The sequence below is a fragment of the Octopus sinensis genome, linkage group LG11 (genome assembly GCF_006345805.1).
Source record: "Octopus sinensis linkage group LG11, ASM634580v1, whole genome shotgun sequence".
Classification (NCBI taxonomy): domain Eukaryota; kingdom Metazoa; phylum Mollusca; class Cephalopoda; order Octopoda; family Octopodidae; genus Octopus; species Octopus sinensis.
Window position 1 is genome coordinate 39,300,121 of NC_043007.1, and position 23,417 is coordinate 39,323,537.

Sequence of the window (23,417 nt, forward strand, 5' to 3'; positions counted from 1 at the left end):
TACTAACAGAACGCAATGCACCCACACAGTACATAGATATACACACACACAGTAGAGAGAGAGAGAGAAGCATTGAAAAATAACTATATATCCATACATACACACACACAAAGATAAGCAGAATGAGAAGGATAAAGAAGAGTAAGAAAGAGCAGACAGATAAACACAGATATACAGGAGAGTGAAAGCCCAGAGAGATGAGAATCAGAGAACAAGGGATCCGTGTGTGGGTGAGAGAGAGAGAGAGAGAGTGAGAGGGGGAGAAAGGAGCTGGGGAGTAATGATATAAATAAACAATCTTTGACTACCTTATTTGAGTGTGCCAGTCTAACTCTGCCGACAGAAGGTACTTAAAATATTCTTGACTAAAAAAACCCTCCCGAGGAAGAGGAGGGGAAGAGGTTTGTAAAATGATAACAACAACAACAACAGGAAAGATGATAATGATGATCAAGGAAAGTAAACAGAGCTTTGTGTGTGCACATATATATATATATATATATATATATATATATATACCGGAGTCATTCTTGTTGCTTATTTTGATTATAATCACCCCACGGATTTATATGGATAACACCATACAGAATTCTGGTACATCTAAATTAAGTACCATATTCATTTGAATCTAAATTTTTGCTGAACTTATATATATATATATTATATATAAATTCGGCAAAAATTTGTTTTTTCACTTCCTGAGGAGAAGATTGCATTGTTTATACCATTTATTCTTTTGAATAGTATCAGTGGAATTTTCGAAACATGTGTCGAAAGTAAAAATATTTGATTACACCTGCGTTAACTCCATTTTTTTATTCGTATATATATATATATATATATATATATATATATATATATATTATATGTATATGCGTATAAAAGAATGTTTGATTAACAAGAGAAAAGGAACTCAATAAATACATAGTGACTCCTGCTAAATGTGTTAAATGCCTTTGATGCGGTTCTAGTGTTGGACTCACAATCGTGAGGTAGTGAATTCCATTCTTGGACAGAACTGTGTGCTGTGGTCTTGAGCAAGACACTCTATTTCCCATTGCTCCAGTTCACTCAGCTGCAGAAATGAGCTGCGATGTCACTGATGCCAAGCTATATCAGCCTTTGCCTTTCCCTTATAACATCAGTGGCATGAAGAGGGGAGGCTCATATACATGGACGTCTGCTGGTCTTCCATAAACAACTCTGCCCAGACTTGTGCCTGGGAGGGTAACTTTCTAGGAGCAATCCCATGGTCATTCATGACTGAAACGGGTCTCTACCCTACATATATATATATAAATATATCATAAGCAAACTTAGAAGTGAGTTTGGTATTCTACAGGAAATAAAGGAATTCTTGAATGCATAATATCTGTGAAAATAGCTTAGAAGATTGGATAAAAACACTTAGAAGATGGAAAAAAGTGGCTAGCAAGCCACAATATGACTAATCTCTCCTTTTTCCCATTCTCCAACAGACATAGCCATACATAGAACAGAGTGTATAATTGCACGAATCTTGGAAGTGGGTCACTGGTCGAATGATTTTGGATAACTAGACACAGCTATGGTAGCCATCAGAGACACCAGGATTTCTGAAATACAAGCACATTTATGCATATTTTGGATGACAAGATATATGCATCATGTAGTGTGCCAGAATATAGTGGCAGAATGATAGCATTGTTGATAAGGCTTGGACTGGGCCCAGACAATAAGCTAGTGACTCTAAATATGAACAGCATTGCCTTCATATTACGGCCCTTTATGACCTGAGAGGCCAAGGTAGATGAATTTTGGCAGTCATCTAAAAGAGTTCTTGGGAATGTCACTCTCTTCAGTGATGGGGAGAAACAAGGATGGTTATTTTGAGGTGGCCAGTGGAACTCCTGTGAGAGGATTCTATGAAGGACTAGTGATGGAGAAAAGCAACAATGTTCTTGGGGAAGGCCTGGAAATCAATGGAAAATAATCAATCAGCTAATCTGTTCCAAAGAACTTTTGGTTTGAGTGATATTGGACAACTTCCAGAAACCATTGGTCAGGTTGTACTAAACCAAAGGTGGTGGTGGTGGTGGCACTAATTTGAAATAAACTCTCCAGACAATGTAGTGCATTCAGCTAGCTTGTATAAGATGTGTGCGGAGAACAAAAATGATTACAGATGTACTCATTCAATCACCAGGCATTACTGATTTCTGGAATTTTGTTGAACAGCTTTCGCTGCATGTAGAACAGACCTAGTTATTAGCCAAGCCCATCACAGAATTGTCCTGTTGCTTTTCTTTAGCTGAGAAAAGAGAGCAGTTTCACCAGCCTAGGGCTAATGACAAAAGTTGTTCTATGTTGGAGGTTACTAAAGAAACTGAAGGATGCTTTTCTTTATGGCCAAGCCCTCATTGGAAAAGTCAATGAGGGCTTGGCTACAGAGGAAAATGTACTCATTGGCTTTTTCAAAGAGAGCTTGGTCAAGCCTATCGTAGAAATCACCCTGTTGCTTTTTTTTAAGCAGAGAAGAGCAGATAGTTTTCCTCTGTCTAGTTACAATAGTGAAAGATGTATGGAGGATGCTACAGGAAAGACTGAAGATACACATTTTCCTCTAGAGCAAAAACCCTCATTGACTTTTTCAACGTGGGTGGAGAGGGAGATGCTGCCCTCTAGTAAATTCGATGAAAGATGAGTGATAATAGCAAGTAAGACCCCAGAGAATAGGGCTCCTCTCAGCAGTATTTGTAAACAGAACTACAACAGAAAAAGTAGCCTTGGGTCTGTGGGGTTCCTAGATTTGCTCCACGTGAAGTCCTCTCTGGAAACTGTAGAATACATTTCTGTAGTGTTAATGCAAATTTCCTCTAAATTTTCCTCTTCCTTTCCATTCCATTCATCCAGTTTCAAACATAACCTGCCTCTGTAACATTCCAACGTTCATTGCCCTTGTGGCCAATAAAAGAAATCTATCATCATCATCATCATCATTATTGTTATTGTTATTATTATTATTATTATTATTATTTAGTTCTTTGGTTGGTTGGTTGGTTGTTTTGCAAAATCTTGTCTTTTGTTTGTGCATGCACATGTATGTGTGAATGAGTGAGTGTGTTTGCTTGTACATGTGTGTGTGTGTGTGCATTTTATTTCTTTCTATTTTTTCCCTTTTCTTCTTTACTTTACCATTCTTGTGCTTGAAGAGACTCATTCAACAAGCAATTGAAGTTCACCCTTTGATCTTATTGCTGCATCTAACCATTTTCTATGAGCACAAATTTAAAAATGGCCTTTACTTTTAAAAATAACAACAAAAACAATGATTTCTAACTTCATAATACATAAATATAAAAAAAATAATTTTTTAACTGCATAAATAAAATAATTTCTAAGTTCATAATAATAATGATAATAATATAAACAATTTTGATTTTAGTGTCTTAGTCTTATGCTTGTTTTAGTTTATTTTTTTGTGACTGTTGTTAAATTTTCTTTATTTTGTTAATCTACAAATTTGAAATAACAACTGAGGGATAGAGAGAGAGAGAGAGAGAGAGAGAGAAAGAGAGAGAGATAAACAGATGAAGAAAGAAAACCAACATTTCAACAATGACTTCAATTCCTCAAGGATGTTGTTTTTAGTGGAAGGGAAACTGTGTGTGGGGGGATTTTGAAAGACTTGAAAGAAAGAGAGAAAGAGTGTGAAATAACAAAATGGAGAGGGAGAGAGAAGAAGGGAAGGAGAGAAAGGATTCAAGGATGTTGGCAAGAATGAGAGAATGTGTGAAAGAATGAGGGATTCTAACTTTTGGATGGTAGTCTAAGACTTGATGTGCCACCGGTCAGGAATTAGAGAAAAAAACTTTAATATCTTGTGCTTTCTCTCACTTTACTTTATATATATACAAACATATATATATATATATATATTCCCTCTCTCTCTCTCTCTTGGTGAGGCACAAGCACCTACACACACATATACACACACATATACACACATGGCAGTAACTTCTGCCTACCAAATTCAATCACAAAGTTTCGGTTGGCCTGGGGCTATAGCAGAAGACACTTGCCCAAAGTGCCACGCGCTGGGACTGAACCCGAAACCATGTAGCTAGGAAGCAAGCTTCCTAACCACACACCCACATATATATATATATATATATATATATATATATACATATATGTGCACACACATATACATAAATACACACACATATGTACATACATGTATACATGTGCATGTGTGTGTGTGTTATATGAATTAGTACCAGCCAAATACTGAGGTTAATTATAATTGTTCAAATTGATTACATTCTCTCCTTACCTCAAGACTGAACTTTGGCCCCTAGCAAAAAGTTTATTAAGGTGGCAAACTGGCAGAATCATTGGCTCCAATACACGAAAAGGAGTTCATAGGGACTCTGTGCTGTGTCCCAAAAGTAAACTATGAGAGAATAAGAGATACAGCTCACTCACTCACAGGTATGCTGACAGAGAGGAGAAAGGCTTTGTACGTAGGAGAGGCAAAGTATACTAAACTGCAATAAAAGAATCGTTGTTGTCACTTTTAATGTCCACTTGTTAATTCCGAATGACCAAACCTGCTCTCTTGAAATATTGGAGACGAATAACTGAGATGATCGTTTACAATTATCACACAATGTCAAAAAATGTTCACATCCAACCCTGCATGTATGCATGCATTCTTTTACTTGTTTCAGTTGACTGCAGCCATGCTGGACCACCACCTTGAAAAGTTTTAGTCAAAGAAATCAACCCCAGGACTTATATATATATATATACTCACTACACTCACGGAGTGGTTGGCGTTAGGAAGGGCATCCAGCTGTAGAAACACTGCCAGATCAGACTGGAGCCTGGTGCACCCTTCTAGCTTCCCAGACCCCGGTCGAACCGTCCAACCCATGCTAGCATGGAAAACGGATGTTAAACGATGATGACGATATATATATATATATATATACGCCGGGAGTTTCTTTCAGATTCCATCTACCAAATCCACTCACAAGGCTTTGGTTGGCCTGAGGCTTTAGTAGAAGACATTTCCCCAAGATGCCACACAGTGAGGGAGTGAACCTGGAACCATGTGGTTGGGAAGCAAGCTTCTTACTACACAGCCATGCCTATATGATAGGCTTCTTTCAGTTTCCATCAACTAATTCCACTCACAAAGCTTTTGGTTGGTCTATGGCTATAGCAGAAGACATTTGCCCATGGTGGCATGCAGTGGGACTGAACCTGAAACTATGTGGTTGGAAAGCAACCTCCTGAACCACACAGCGCCACGCCTGTGCCATTCATGGAATGAATTCTTTCAAATATGCAGAGGGCTTTCTACAAAATAGTTGACAGCTTATGTTACCTAGGTGACCTAAATTAGCAGCAGAGGTTAGTGTTTTCAATGCACAGAAGCCAAAGGAAGAAAGAGAATGCGGAAAAGTTCAGGGATAGCTATTAACCCTTGTGTTACTATAATTCTGTTAAAATACAGACTTTGTTTCAATTTATTTTGAAAACAATGAGGAATTTATTAAAATAACTTTGTCTTTATTAAGTTGCTGGTGTTTGGAACATAAAATAACGAGCAATTTTGATGGAAGGTTCTAATTAAAAAATCTTTTTAAAACAGGGAGTTTGTTATCATAGCATTAGGGGCAGTTTCATGTAGGTTGGTATCAAAAGGGTTAAACCTGCTAACAACAAAGGTGTTCTCTCTCTAAATGCAGGAAAGGCAAACTTGTATGCTGATTGCATGGTAGCAATGTTGTGATGTAATGCAGAGGATAGCTAAAAGCTGGAAAAAGAAAAATAATACAAATATGCTCTTCAGGATGTGTAACATTAGAGTGCAAGACCGACAGAGCATAATATAGGGATCTTTTCGGTTTGAACAGCAGTTTTTAACATAATTTCTAAGTAACTAAAAAATTTTAAACTTTGTATACTGGTAGAATGTGTTTATAAAACATCTTTTTCTCTTGGCTTTATTGAGAAAATTCTATAGCTTATAAGATATTTGTTGCTTTTTTTCTTCAATTTCTGCTATTTCAACCAATCAGTGACGTCTATTGAGTTAAAAAGCATTCTGTGCCATATGAATATGTCCCTCATTTGAGAAACAGATTGGGTTTATTTACATTTGTGAAGAAAAAAAGATACCCTTCCCCCACTTCTAACCCTAAAAGAGATTGAAATGCAATAGATCGATTCTAGGGTCATAATTATGGGTGACAATTTCATATGACACCGCTAGAAAAAATTGCCGTTCAAACTGAAAAGATCCTAATAAAGTACAGGGAACTAATATGTAGGGTACAATGGGGCATCATGTGTAGTGTGCAAGAGAGAAAACCGTACAAGTAGAGACTTATAACGAGGAAAGAGAATGACAAAAGGGCTAAGTAATTGAAGCAGGGCTAACTTGCAGAAAAGGAAGACAGAAGAAGACATGGCTATTAATGCGGAGAAAGCTGTTCTAATGAGGCCGGGCCTTGTTAAGGAGATGGAGAGCTACAAGTGGGTAAACATTGTATTGAAGAAGACTTGTCCAAGTTATGCAAATAAGGAAAACATGTGTATAAAAACACTGATGCTACACATACACACATATATATATGATGATGATACACAAATATACATGAAGGTGAGTGAGATGGAACTTTGAAGTCACTGTCAATCTTTCCCATGGCAAAGTTAATGAATATGTACTCTACTAAAAAGTAGTGAGTTATCCTTCAGCTTAATGCTAAATTGTTTTAATATGTAGCTCAACATAAAAGCAAACATTCATATACATATATGCATATATACACACATATATGCTCACATGTGTGTATATATATATATATATATATATGTACACACGCACACATACATGTATATACACACATAAATGCATACTCATATACACACATACATATATGCATGCACATAGACACACATATATGCATGCACATATACACATACATATATGCATGCACACATATGCATACATATAGATACACACATACATATCTGCATATACATGCATAAATATATGCATATATATTCATACATATCTGTACACACACATGCATGCATATAAATACACATATATAAACACATGTACATCACACCTACATAAACATGCATGCACACACACACACACACATTTAAATAAAAAAAAAAATTTTTAATTTATAATTACACAAAACTTTACAACACATGCAGCAGAAATTAACAAATTTCAACAAATACTAGCTCATCAAAAAAATAATAAATAAATAAAAATAAAACAAAATGATAATAATAACAATAATTAAAATTTAAAACAGAAATTATGCAAATGTTAATTAACATGTTGTCGCCAGAATTTAGTTTTTAAGCTAGCCTTTGATCAATAATTTAAGTGCTGCTAGTAGGTTGTAGTGGTAACAGTAGTAATTTGACTGTTCAGTCTTTCATCTAACTATTCCCTTTGTTCTATCTAATTGGATAATTAAGATATATATATATATATATATATATATATATATATACATATTCATAGATACTGTGTGTAGCATTTGAATATATATATGTGTATATATAACTACATATATATATACTGTATATATATACCATGTGTAGCATCTGCATATATATGTGTATATATAACTACATATATATATATATATATATATATACCATGTGTAGCATCTGCATATATATGTGTATATATAACTACATATATATATATATATATATATATAGTGTGTGTGTGTAGTATCTGTATATGTGTATACATAACTACATATTATATATATATATATATATATATATATAATATATATATATATATATATATGTATATATATATAAACACACACACACATACACTCCTATATTGAAATATGAACCAACTGCAGACCTGTAGATAAAGGGTAAGCATTTTCAATGAGTGTAACAAAGAGGCCAAACGGAGCGTGATTTTGTGATTTCAACTTCAGGGACCTTTAAATTACTATATCATCATCACCACCACCATTACCACCATTCCCATCATTGCCCTCATCATCAGCATCCTTATCATTACATTATTATATTCATGGCTGTCATTATTCTTATGAAGAGGTGAGGAATGGTGGTGGTGGTGGGGGGGTGTCATCAGATATGCTAAGTCGGTGGAGCGGCAAAAAATGGTAGAGTGCACCAGCTTAGATAATTTACAGCATTTGAAAACTTTTGCACCCGTGTTCAGAATTCAGACCTTGCCAAGGTAGTCTTTGCCACCTGAGAGGTGGGGGTGGGGGTAATGTGGTGGTTGTGTAAGTAAGATGTTTGCTTCACAACCACATAGTTCCAGGTTCAGTCCAACTGCATGGCACCTTCAGCTAGTGCTTTTGACAGTAGTTTCGGGCCAACAAAAGCCTTGTAAGTGGGATTTGGTAGATGGAAACTGAAAGAAACCCACTGTGTGTATGCGTGTACATGCATGCATGTGTGTGTGTGTGTGTTTGTCCCCTAGCACCACTCGACAATTGGTGTTTGTGTGTTTACATCCTCATAATTTAGCAGTTTGGCAAATGAGAACCAATAGAATAGCACCATGCTCTAAAAAAGGGCAAAAAGCAAGTGCTGGGGTTGATTCATGTAACTAAAACTGTAAGGTGATGCCCCAGCATGGCCAAAATCTAATAAGTGTGCACCAATATGTAGTGAAAGAGGTGGGAGTAGAAGCAGGATAGAGACTTCAATTAACTCTTCCTTTCTTCCTTTCCAGTAATGTAAACCTCTAAAATTCCCAAGCCTGCTCACATAGGCCTGCTGATGTTCAACATATTTGCCTTTCATCTTTTACCTATCATTAGACTGTGGCCATGCTGGGGCACCACCTTGAATATCTTTAGTTGAATGAATTGACCCCAGTGTTTATTTTCCTCCTTTTTTTTTCTGTAAGCCTGGTTCTTACTCTATCAGTCTCTTTTGCTGAACTGCTAAGTTATGGGGATGTAAACATGCCAACACTGGTTGTCAAGTGGTGGTGGGGGACAAACACAGACATACACACACCTGTGTGTGCGTGTGTGGGTACATACACATGTGCTGTTGGCGATTTCTCTTCCTTCTTTGGACTTTTCCATTTCTCCTTTCTGACGAAGAGTTAAGCTCTAAATGTTAAAAACTCTCTCTTTTTTGTGACTGTCAAACTAATACATTCCTTATGCACAGCCTCTTGTTGTCTGTTAATTTTATTATTTGTATATTTGATCTGGCTCAGTGGTTAAGGTGTTGCACTCACAATTGCGAGATCATGGGTTCGATTCCCAGACTGGGTGTTGCATTGTGCTTTTGAGCAAAGCACTTCATTTCATGTTGCTCTGTGATCCTTTTGTCATTCCAACACCTTTACCTACTATGCTATGCCTCTAGGTGGTGTCTTACGTCGGCTTTGTACTGACTGGATAAATGATTCTACATTTCTGAGATGAGGAATTTTTTTTTTTTATATATATATTATTATATTATGTGTGAAGGCGCATGACTCAGTAGTTAGAGCATTGATCTTATGATCATGAGGTTGTGAGCTCGAATCCCGGACCGGGCTGCATGTTGTGTTCTTGAGCAAGACACTTTATTTCGCGTTGCTCCAGTTCACTCAGCTGTAGAAATGAGTTGTGATGTCACAGGCGCCAAGCTGAACCGGCCTTTGCCTTTCCTTTGGATAACACTGGTGATGTGGAGAAGGGAGATTGGTATGCATGGGCGACTGCTGGTCTTCCATAAACAACCTTGCCCGGACTTGTGCCTGGGAGGGTAACTTTCTAGGTGCAATCCCATGGTCTGTGTCATGACCAAAGGGGGTCTCATTATATTATGTATTGGACTAGTGTCCTCATTTTTGTTGCTGCTTTCACTATATTTCAGCTGTGTATGCTCCAGCTTTCTTCAAATATCATGCGATTCACCTTCATGCCTTGCCTGCGATTGAAATCAGAACATCTAGGTGACTGCACAGCATTAACCAGCACCTTTATCTACCATGACATGCCCATAGACAATGTCAGAGTGAATTTTTAAGGCTTACAAAGCTCCGCTGATATTCTTATATTTGCTCTGTTGTGGCACTCTGCCACTTACAACAAGGGTTCCTGTTGATCTGGTCAATGGAACAGCCTGCTTGTGAAATTAACGTGCATATGGCTGAGTACTCAACAGACATGTGTACCCTTAACGTAGATCTCCGGGAGGTTCAGTGTGACACAGAGTGACAAGGCTGGCATTTTGAAATACAGAGGTACTACTCATTTTTGTCAGCTGAGTGGATTCATTTTACTCTTTTACTTGGTTCAGTCATTTGACTGTGGCCATGCTGGAGCACCACCTTTAGTCAAGCAAATAAACCCCAGGACTTATTCTTTGTAAGCCTAGTAATTATTCTATCGGTCTCTTTTGCCGAACTGCTAAGTTACGGGGACGTAAACACACCAACATCAGTTGTCAAGCAATGTTGGGAGGACAAACACACACACACAAACATATACACTCACACACACATATATATATATATATATATATATATATATATATATACATACATATATACAAAGAGCTTCTTTCGGTTTCCGTCTACCAAATCCACTCACAAGGCTTTGGTCAGCCTGAGGCTATAGTAGAAGACACTTGCCCAAGGTGCCACGCAGTGGGACTGAACCCGGAACTATGTGGTTGGTAAGCAAGTTATTTACCACACAGCTGGAATAAAATGTCTTCTTCAAGGACAAAGAACATTGCTGGGAAGTGAACTCATGATCTTGTGATCATGAGCTGAATACCATAACCCCAAAGTCACGTGAGTGGATAAATTAATACACAGCTGAAATGTAGTGGAAACAACAACCAAAGATGAGGACACCACTCTGATTAATACATGACCAACATGGTGCCAACCAGAATAACTTTCATCATGTAGTACTCAGATCAGAGTTGAACTAGGCCTAAACAACAACAACAGTGACAATACCCATTACACCCTAACCGATGATGTTCCATTATCTGGACAGCCGGTGGTGGTGGTGGTGGTGGTGGTGGCAGTGGTGGTGGGTGCATAAGGCAGCACTTGGAGATGAAATGTAAATTGGCAATGACAACAGAACAATGTAACAATGTGGAAGACAAAGAATTAAAGTCCAAAGAGCCAATGTGATTTTACTGATAACAGCAAGTGGCAGGGTCTTGTATCAATCTGTCAGAAAACAATTATTACTGTGGAACTGCTCTGTAATTCTCTAGAGAAATATGAAGAATATTAATATATTTCTGAGTAAGCTCTAAAAATTCATTACAAACACACATACACATATGTTCACATACAGACATATACACACACAAAGATACATTATCTTGTGTTTTTTTTATGGGGGTTGAGAGTACACTAACGTTAATTTTACTACTACTGACGATAATAATAATAATAATAATAATAATAATAATAATAATAATAATAATAATAATAATGATAATAATAAAAGACAAGTCAGAGTTGGCCAATATCTACACTGGATAATATGTCACCATTATAAAATCAAAACTGCTGACAATTGGTACAAGCACCACCCTGAGGTTGTTGTAACTGAGGGAGAAAATGTAAAATTTCTTTGGGAGCTACCAGCACATTCAGACTGGACCATTAAAGCTAATAAACTAGATATTGTTGAGAAAGACGAAAACAATAAAATCTGTTTACTGATTGACATGAGCATACCTGGTGATCGTAACATCTCAGCAAAAAAATTTGATAAGCTCAGAAAATATAAAGATTTGCTGATTGAAACAGAAACAAATGTGGCATCTCAAGACAGTTACAGAACTAGTGATTGTAGGAGCATTTGGAATGACCGAAAATGGGACTGAAAATTTTTTGAGGATGATCCCTGGCTTACCATCCATGCAAGAAGTGCAAAAGATTGTTTCAACGGATACGTCACAAGTACTGAGAAGAGCATTGTCACTGTGAATTTTCTTTCCTTTTTTTTTCTTTTAATTTTTTTCGTTTTCTTTTTTTTTTTTTCCATATTTTTCTTCTTTTCTTTTTCTTTCTTACTTTCTTTCTTCCCCCTTTTTCTACCATATGACTTTGTAAATAAATAAATCTGGCGTGTTTATTTTAATGGCCTACCAATGTATGCAGTGAGTTTCTTTGCTCTAGGTATCAGGAAGACACTCAAAAAGAAATGGAAACAAACTTGAAAGAAGATAATAATAATAATGATAATAATAATTATAATAATAATAATGATAACAATAATATTGATTTTGGCACAAGGCTAGCAATTTTGAAAAAAGGAAGCAAGTTAATTAAATCAAGTTCAGCACTCGACCCTGAAAAGATGAAAGCAGGTTTTGAACTCAGAATGTAAGGAGCCAGCAAAAATGCCACTAAGAATATTGTCTGACCCATTAACAATACTCAGCAATAATATAACAATCCTTTCTACTATAGGCACAGGGCCTGAAATTTTGGAGGAGGGGACTATTTAATTACATCGACCCTAGTGTTTCACTGGTGCTTTATTTATTGACCCCCAAAAGGATGTAAGGCAAAGTCAGTCTCAGTGGAATCTGAACTAATTTTGCCCAGCGTTCTAACGATTCTGTCAACTTGGCCTGGAATTGAGGGAGAGTGATGGTCGTTCACATCGACTCCAGTACTTCACTGGTACTTAATTTATCGACCCCAAAAAGATGAAAGGCAAAGTTAACCTCGGCGGAATTTGAACTTAGAATGTAAAGACAGATGAAATGCCACTAAGCATTTTGCCTGGTATGCTAACGATTCTGCCAGCTTGGTACCTTTAAAATAATAATAATAATAATAATAATAATAATAGTCCTTTCTACTATAGGCACAAGGCCTTAAATTTGTGGGGAGGGGGTTAGTTGATTACATTGGCCCCAGTGTTTCACTGATACTCAATTTATCAACCATGAAAGGATGAAAGGCAAAGTTGCCCTCAGCATGAATGACCATAGGATGCACCTAGAAAGTTCTGCCTCTGAGGAACAAGTAACAAGTCTGGGCAAGGTTGTTTACGGAAGACTAGCAGTTGCCCATGCATACAAGCTTTCCTTCACCATACCACCAATGTTATCCATGAGAAAGGCAAAGGCCAATACAGCTTGGCACCAGTGACACTGCAACTCATTTCTACAGCCAGGTGAACTGGAGCAATGTGAAATAAAGTGTCTTGCTCAAGAACACAACACTCCAGGAATTGAACTCACTACCTCATGATTGTGAGCCTGACACTCTAATCACTGAGCCACGTGATTTTTACCAAAGTCACTAGAAAGGAACACTGCCTCCCTGCCTTATTAAGAGAGGGTAATGGAGCAATCCTCATGATTAGCTCAACCAAAAGCTAATTCATTCTACACATGACAACAACTGTTCACTATAACTTGACAAGTCAAAAATGCTTGAACACAGCATGAGTGCATGCAGTTCAGTTTTAGCACTCTTTATGCACCTTGGGTAATCCTGCCTAGCAGCACTTACATTCCTTTGGAAGTTGTCTTGACCCAGTAGTGCCCCCTCAGAGGTAATGTCAAGCCAGGGATTTTGGGAAGTTATCTATGGTAGACTCTGACCTGAAAGTCCTCGAAAACAAACCAGCTAGTTAGTTCTTACCAATGCCCAGAGTTTCCCCAAGAACATCATTGATCTTACCCACCACTACATGATCTCTTTATATTGCTAAAGTAGAGCTTTCATTGACTGCATTACCCAACTGGTAGAGAGTGGTGAATACTTGATGATATTCCAGGTGCTAGATACTCCTTTGATAGGGTCCACCTCTGATAGTTGGTAGTAGTCCTAAAAGCACTTGGTTTCAGACCCGTTTTCAGAGGCTGGATCGCAGCAACATAGTGGCGCTTGCTTGGTGGGCAAAGTAAACAGCCACCTCACAGACCCCTTTCACACTGCATGCTCAGTCTATCATAGGTGTCTTCTCTCATCTCTTCTATACATACTGGCTGTTGTGCTTTTGTTGCAGGAGCTAGAACTTTTGAGACATCCCTTTTGAGCTATGGGAAAAGTCTGTTGGTATATGCAGATGACACGCAATGGTATAAATGCTTGTAAAAACCAGTGGCAATAGCACCAGGACTAAGTAACATCCTACCTTGAGATGCAGTCTGCAACATTCTGAGAGCCATTCTGCAATACCTGTAGCAAACCAAAACCCCTCAGTCATTCTTCAACACTGCCAGAATATTAGAACATTATTGCATGTATTCTTTGATTTCTTACTGATTTCAGTTATTAGACCTTGGTCATGCTGGAGAGTGAAGGCACATGGCTTAGTGGATAGGGTATTCAGCTCATGATCACCAGGTTGGGAGTTCAATTCCTGGTGACGTGTTGTGTCCTTAAAGAAAACACTTTATTCCAAGCTGCTCCAGTTCACTCAGCTAGCATTTAATGAGTAGGGCCAGTATTTCAAAGGGCCAGCCTTGTCACACTCTGCGTCCAGCTCAATCTCCCTGAGAACTATGTTAAGTGTACACATGTCTGTGGAGTGCTCAGCCACATGCATGTTGATTTCACAAGCAGGCTGTTCTGTTGATCAGATCAACTGGAACCCTCGTTGTCATAACCAACGAAAGTGCCAGAGCCAACCTGGAGTAGTGTCTTGAAGGGTCTAGTCATTCGAACTGCCACTGACTCTGACCCCAGGACCTATTTTAAAGTTTGGACCTTTGTTTGGTTCCTATTTCCCAAACTACTAAGGTACAAAGATATATAAATAAGCTGATACAGGTTGTCAAGTAGATAAACACAAAAACAGGTACAGCATTTTATGTGTGTGTGTGTGTGTGTGTGTGTGTGTATGCATATCTGTACACACAGATTACGTGCATAAATACAATACACCAACAAACACAAACATATACACACACATATGTATATATATATATATATACATTATATACACACAGAAATACATATATACACACATGCATATATAATCTACTTTATACAATGCTTACTAGTCTCTGCCATGTGTGTGTTTATCTGTGTGTATTTGCCAGTGTATATGTGCACACAGAGAAAAGAATATGCTTGAACACACACATGCACACACACACACACACACATTGTATGTTAAAGTTTTGCTTGAGGTGATCATGGCATTGGTAGAGGCAGTGGTGACGGTTAGAGGGTAACACTAGTAGTGGTTGTGGCGGTGGTGGTCATGGCAGCATAGGTGCTGGTTCAGGTGTCAACAGAAACAAAGACGACGATGATGATTGTCCCATTATTTTGGGAATAGTGGTGGTGGCGGCAAAGATGGCTAACAGTAACAGATTGTCATGATGATGATGATGATGATGATGAAGAAATCTGTCCCACCATAACGAACCACATCCATAACCACCATACCATTACAACTGCTGATAACCTCACCCCCATCCCACCTGCCTGCCCACCCCCCATAACACATAGCTCTATCAGAATCAAATTTTATTGCAATATGAAATATAATTTCATTGATTAAAAATTATTGATCAACGAGTTTCCTACATTTTTATCTGTTTGTTTCTATATATGCGCATAGAGAGTGTGTGTATATAAGCAAGCAAATATATGTATATATATATATATGTGTGTGTATGTGTGTGTGCACATGCACATATATATATATATATATATATATATATATACACACATCTTTAGTTTCATTTCTCGTTATTGTTGATGCCATTTATGTGTATGGGTATAATATATGCATATACATACATTTACATAAACACATTTATACATACACACATATATGTATAGATATGGATATATATATATATTATATTTTATATATTTAATTCAAATTTGTTTGCTTTTGCTTTTGTTTTTTCCTTAATTATTTATTTACTGAGATTTGAAATTTCTTGAAGATAAAAACTCATGAAATGTCAAAAATTATTTGAACGCATCCAATAAAATATTTTTATATATATAATTGCTTTGTCTTAATGGCTTTTAAGCTGCATAATCTGTTTATTTCTTTTTTTGTTATATCTTTTACGTTCTTTCCCCTTTTTTTTTTGTCTTTTAAGTTTTAAAATCCAAGACAGCCAAACATTAAACATTAATATTTTATCATATGTACGTGTGTGTGTGTGTGTGCACTTGCAAATGTGTGTATACATACACACACACTCACTATATAGATATATATATATACACACACACACACACGTACATTTTCACCATAATAAATTTGTAAACAATACTCCAAATGTAAATTATAATTATACACACACACACACACATATATATACACATGTATATATGAATATACAAAATGCATATACATATGCCTAACATATACAGACATACACACACATATATATACATATATATATATTATTCACACACACACACACAAACAAACATACACACACACATATATATTATTCACAAGTATATAAGGTATACTTTTGTAAAAAATGTTCCCAAACTAAAAATTATTTTATATACACACACATACATATGTAAGTGTATATATGTTTTTAAGAATAGTCAACTAACAAAGTTTTTATTTATTTAACAACTCTCCATTCATTTTCATCCATTAAATTCTTCTCCCATTTCTTGCACCTCACCTCAATCTCTCCACACCCATCTCTCTCTTTCTCTCTCCCTCTCTCGAGTTCACTCTTTCTCTGTGCTCCCACCTCTCCCTTACCCCCAACAGCCGACCCCCAGCCACTGTTTCCTTCCTCCTATGTATAAACCAAAACTGTATATGCCGAAGCAAAAATTACAAAATTGCCTTTTGCTCCCCGCCCCCTACCACCACCCACAATCTCCAGCCCCTCATTTTAAGATAAAATATAATACAATAAAAGTAATAGTAATAATGATAATAATAATAATAATAATAATGATAATAATAATATATATATATTTTTCAATTATTTTTATGTTCCATAGAATGGATATTCAATTATATTAGGGGAGAAATTTCATATTATATACATCTATGTATTATACATATATAATGAATTGGTATGTGAATGTAGAATGTATCTATATATGTAGAAAGTATGCGTGTTTGGGTGTGTGTGTATATATATATATATATATACACACACATCTTTAGTTTCATTTCTCGTTATTGTTGATGCCATTTATGTGTATGGGTATAATATATGCATATACATACATTTACATAAACACATTTATACATACACACATATATGTATAGATATGGATATATATATATATATTATATTTTATATATTTAATTCAAATTGTTTGCTTTTGCTTTTTCCTTAATTATTTATTTACTGAGATTTGAAATTTCTTGAAGATAAAAACTCATGAAATGTCAAAAATTATTTGAACGCATCCAATAAAATATTTTTATATATATAATTGCTTTGTCTTAATGGCTTTTAAGCTGCATAATCTGTTTATTTCTTTTTTTGTTATATCTTTTACGTTCTTTCCCCCTTTTTTTTTGTCTTTTAAGTTTTAAAATCCAAGACAGCCAAACATTAAACATTAATATTTTATCATATGTACGTGTGTGTGTGTGTGTGCACTTGCAAATGTGTGTATACATACACACACACTCACTATATAGATATATATATATACACACACACACACACATGTACATTTTCACCATAATAAATTTGTAAACAATACTCCAAATGTAAATTATAATTATACACACACACACACACACACACATATATATACACATGTATATATGAATATACAAAATGCATATACATATGCTAACATATACAGACATACACACACATATATATATATATATATATTATTCACACACACACACACAAACAAACATACACACACACATATATATTATTCACAAGTATATAAGGTATACTTTTGTAAAAAAATGTTCCCAAACTAAAAATTATTTTATATACACACACATACATATGTAAGTGTATATATGTTTTTAAGAATAGTCAACTAACAAAGTTTTTATTTATTTAACAACTCTCCATTCATTTTCATCCATTAAATTCTTCTCCCATTTCTTTGCACCTCACCTCAATCTCTCCACACCCATCTCTCTCTTTCTCTCTCCCTCTCTCGAGTTCACTCTTTCTCTGTGCTCCCACCTCTCCCTTACCCCCAACAGCCGACCCCCAGCCACTGTTTCCTTCCTCCTATGTATAAACCAAAACTGTATATGCCGAAGCAAAAATTACAAAATTGCCTTTTGCTCCCCGCCCCCTACCACCACCCACAATCTCCAGCCCCTCATTTTAAGATAAAATATAATACAATAAAAGTAATAGTAATAATGATAATAATAATAATAATAATAATGATAATAATAATATATATATATTTTTCAATTATTTTTATGTTCCATAGAATGGATATTCAATTATATTAGGGGAGAAATTTCATATTATATACATCTATGTATTATACATATATAATGAATTGGTATGTGAATGTAGAATGTATCTATATATGTAGAAAGTATGCGTGTTTGGGTGTGTGTGTATATATATATATATATACATACACACACACTGGTATATTTATGTGCATACTTACATATAAAGGCATAAAGATTTCATATATAAAAGCAAGCACACATACACAAACACATACAGAAAGTCAAGTCCACTCACTTACGCAATCTTGAATTCAAAAATTGCAACACACAGGTTGTTTTCTCTCTCTCTCCCTCTCCTTGAACCATCTGCTTACCACAGTCTGTTTGGCTGACGGCAGGTGCCATATATACTACAGGGCTGAACGCTTGCATATGGGAAGAGTTTCAATCACAAAAATTCATAAATAAAATAAAAATTCAAAACTACAATAACATAAAAAAGAAAAACAACACCCCCATCCGCCCTAACCCACGTGCATTACCCCCTCTTTGCGATTTCCTCCCCAACACCACGCTATTCTAAAAATCTGGATACAAAACACCCAAATATGTTCATCATATATGAATGATTATGTAGTAGCCCCTTTATAAATAAAGCACAGGTATGCATGTGTGGTTGAAAAGTCTGCTTCCCAAACATATGCTTTTGGGTTCAGTCCCACTGCATGGCACCTTGGGCAAGTGTCTTCTGCTATACCTCCAGGCTGACCAAAGCCTTGTGAGTGGATTTGATAGACAGAAACTGAAAGAAGCTTGTCATATTTGTGTGTGTCTATCTATCTATCTATCTATCTATCTATAGCCATACATATACCGTAGTAAGCACATAAATGTGAAACAAGGTGGAAGAAAGAGTACTCAAATACCAGAGGTAGAGTAATCACAAAAACTGTTACTCGGAGCTTCATGTTCCCGTTCGTCAGACAGTTTTGTTAGAATTCTTGAGTGGATTTGGTAGAGAGAAACTCTGTGTGTGTGTGTGTGTGAGAGAAAGAAAGAGAGAGAGAGAGAGAGGGGGGTAGAGAGAGAGAGAGAGAGAGAGAGAGAGAGAGAGAGAATCTTTGTCTTGTGATTGTGTGACTGTTGTAAATGAATAGCATCCATTTCCAATATTTTGCATAAACATATCTGGCCATCTGGCCATAGGGAAATTATCACCCTGCTTAGAAACAGGTAAGGATGGGAAGCGCATCCAGCCATAGAAAGTTTGCAAGACAAGACTCCTCAACTAAGATGGGGAGTATTATTGTGGGAGGTAATTTTGTGCCAAGTTGATGAGTGGTTAAACTATGATAGAGGAACAGAAACAAAGAAAACTTTGGAGTGAAAACTGAAAAAGAAAAGGCTCTATGTGAGATCACTACAATTTCTGGCCCTCAGGTGCATGCTCTTCCTCTCTCTCTCTCTCTCTCTCTCTCTTTTGCAGCCTATTCTATTGTTACTATAATGGCCACTGTTCCTCTCAGATTGTTGCATACAACCTTCCCCCAAGACCAGTGATTCTCAACCATTTTTATACCACAGGCCAGTTTCATGCAAGACAATATTTCTGCAGACAGGGCGATCAAATACATAAAACACAATAAAGTACATAATATTTAATTTAATTTTAACATATATAATACATATACATCACATATATATTGCATGGAACCTGTGGAAGAGGTAGACCCAGGAAAACATCGGAAGAGGCAGTGAAGCATGATCTTCAAATGGTGGGCCTCATGAAAGTGATGACAAGTGACAGACCTTTGGTGATATGTCATGCTTGAGAAGACTCATCAAGCCAAGTAAAATCATAACCTTGGCTGATGCTGGTGTCACGTAACTGGCACTTGTGCCAGTGGCACATAAAAGCACCCGTGACAGTGGCACATAAAAAAGCACCCATTACACTCTTGTTGTTGTTGTTGTTAAGCAACAAGACGGGTAAGGGTGATTAGGTGATGGTCTAGGGCTTAGGGGCAGGAGACCCCAGACCTTGGGAAAAAAAAAAACTTTGGTCGTCTTGTTGTAGTCGAGGGCTCTTCGTTGACGCCCAACACCACTGGGAAGTGGCCCTCGAAGTTGCTGGAAATGGAGATCTCCAGGTCCAAATTCTTGAACGGCCCCATTACACTCTTGGAATGGTTGGCATTAGAAGGGCATCCAGCTATAGATACCATGCCAAATTAGACTGGAAGTTGGTGCAGCCCTCCAGCTTACCAATTCCAGTCAAACCATCTAACCCATGCCAACATGGTAAGTAGATGTTAAATGATAATGATGATGATGGAATTCAAAAACACACTGCAGACTGTCAATGAAATAAAAACAAAATTTAAAATTGTTTTCTTTCCGTGCAGCCCAATAGTTGAAAACCTCTGCCCTAGATTATCCAGAACACATGTCTCTTCTCATCAACCCATACTTTGTCTCTTTGCTTGGTCCTCATACTAATTGCTTTCAACAATTGTTCCTCTCCAGGAATATCAACCTTCTGGAACCTCCTCTTTGCAAACATATTTCCAATTGATGTTGTCTTAAGAGAGATGTTCAAACAGGATATAAATGGCATCTGCTTTGGAAGGTATGAAAAGGTTGTGGGCGTTGCTATTTCATTTTCCTAATGTTTGAACAAAAACAAAACAGCACAATCTCTTCTGCACATTTTAGCCATTAAGCTGTGACCATGCTGGGGCACCAATGCAATAAGAAATAGTAAAAATCCATAAAAAAAGGTATAATGAAATGAAAGAAAAGAGAGGAGAAAAAATAATGAGCACATTACCTGTGATCACTTCAGGGTGTTTTTGAATGGAAGTACCAGTCTATAGGAATAAATAAAATGAAACAATTAATAATAATAATAATAATTATTATTATTATGAAAGAAAGAGGAAAAACAGATAAATATGGAGACTTGAGAATTGAAATCACCAAGATGTGGCAACTACAAGAGTCAAACATTATGCCCAGGATATTAATCGTCTGGAAGCCGTTCAGCGACGTGCAACCAAAAGAATACCCTCCATCAGGCATTTGCCATATTGTGAACGCCTTACTTCCCTGGGCATGGACATATTGAAACTCCGACGTCTGGCAGCTGACTTGGCAGACACCCATAAAATTATTAACCATCTTACAAACAATAACTCTGAGCACCTTTTCAAACTCCACCCGTCTAACACCCGTGGACATGTTTACAAAGTCAGAAAACAGCACAGCTCCCATGACTTTAGGAAACATTTTTTCATGCTGAGAGTTGCTGCAGCATGGAACAAACTGCCAGCATCAGTTGTCGGAGCACTGCATCCTTCAAAACTTCCATGTTTCCTGAGATTCGCCAACACTACACCTGATTTTCTCCCCTCCATACACAGACAAGCATGTATCTGACTCATACATTGTTCTCTTCCCAGACATTTGTACATTACTGCATATGCTTTTATATGCACTTTCTGACAAGTTGTGGTGCACCTGAGCACTGTATACAATAATTTCATTATTATTATTATTACGGTTGTCCCTGTTGTCAGGTCAATACCATCTAACCCGAAGAAAGATCTGGAAACTTTAGAAATACTCTACGATTTAGGTGTATTGCAAAAATTGGCATTACTTGGAACTGTGAGTTCCTTGCTGTGACTTGACAGACAGGACAAACCACCAGTAGACACAATACCTTCTATCTAAAACAGCATGATATTGGATACTGTGAAACATCTTAAACGACGACAACAACGACAACAATAATAGCAATACCAGGCAGCGGCTCTCATGGCTTCTGATCTTAACTGATTGGAAGTGCTATCATGTACATTGTTTTGTCTTGGTATAAAAGATGGGCTACAGCAAATATTCTGATCAATACCACAGATATGCTTGTTAGTTGTTTGACCTTAACCAGTTGAGCATGTCCCTTAGTGGCTGATGATATGTGCATCTCTGATCACAAGCAGAAGTAGTGAGGGAGCATCACAGCCATGTGTTGAGAGGGATTCTTTGGGGTTTGAATAATTCATTTTTGGAAACATGTGTGTTTCATTCAACATCCTTAAACAACCCTTATTCAAGGACCTTTTGAGTGCGATAGGTTACTCGACCAGAAGAAAATTCTAACTGGGCCCCACCTGCAAGGTCATGTGCTGTTTATCTTGATATGAGATCACCATGTTGCGCACATATGGTTGTGATGCATATGCCTGGTGTACCCTTATCATATGGGTAGTCATGATAGGTATATTGGACTTTGTATATTTTACCCCAGTGTCACTTTGATGGCATGCACTGCTCTCTTACTCAATAATAATAATAATAATAATTCTAGTTTTGGGAAAATTTTGGCAATTCTGAAGGAAGGGATAAGGAGATTATATAACCCCAGTACTTGACTAGTATTTCATCTTAGTGACCCCAAAAGGAAGGATGGTAAGGCCAACCTTGATGGGCTTTGAAGTCAGAATGTAAAGTGCCAGAAAAAAGGTAGTGAAACATTTCTCATGGTATCCTTTGTCTTTTATTTGTTTCAGTCATTAGGTTGTGGCCATGCTGGGGCACTATCTTGAGAATTTTAGTTCAATGAATCGGCCCCAGTACTTATTTTAAAACTGTCTGTCTGTCTGTCTCTCATATGATGGTTGTAGTGGTAGATTATCATTGTTCAATGAATTTATTTTTCAATGAATATATATATATATATATATATATATATATATATATTATATATATATTCTTTTACTGTTTTACTTGTTTCAGTCATCTGAGTGTGGCCATGCTGGAGCACCACTTTTAGTTGAGCAAATTTACCCCAGGACATTCTTTGTAAGCCTAGTACTTATTCTATTGGTCTCTTTTGCCGAACCGCTATGTTACAGGGACGTAAACACACCAGCATCAGTTGCCAAGCGATGTTGGGGGGGGGGACAAACACACACACATATATATATACATATATATGACGGGGTTCTTTCAGTTTCTGGGTTCAGTCCCACTGCGTGGCACCTTGGG

The 23,417-nt window shown here is 36.8% G+C and overlaps 1 protein-coding gene across 1 annotated transcript in view; it reads right to left on the reverse strand.

Moving 5' to 3' along the window:
- The window catches only part of LOC115217349 (dihydrolipoyllysine-residue succinyltransferase component of 2-oxoglutarate dehydrogenase complex, mitochondrial), a 174,918-nt gene that overhangs the window by 89,264 nt on the left and 62,237 nt on the right, over positions 1-23,417 (reverse strand). The window contains exon 2 of the mRNA XM_029787014.2: positions 21,199-21,238. Within this exon, the coding sequence (XP_029642874.1) occupies positions 21,199-21,238 (40 nt within the window). The remainder of the gene's footprint in view (positions 1-21,198; positions 21,239-23,417) is intronic.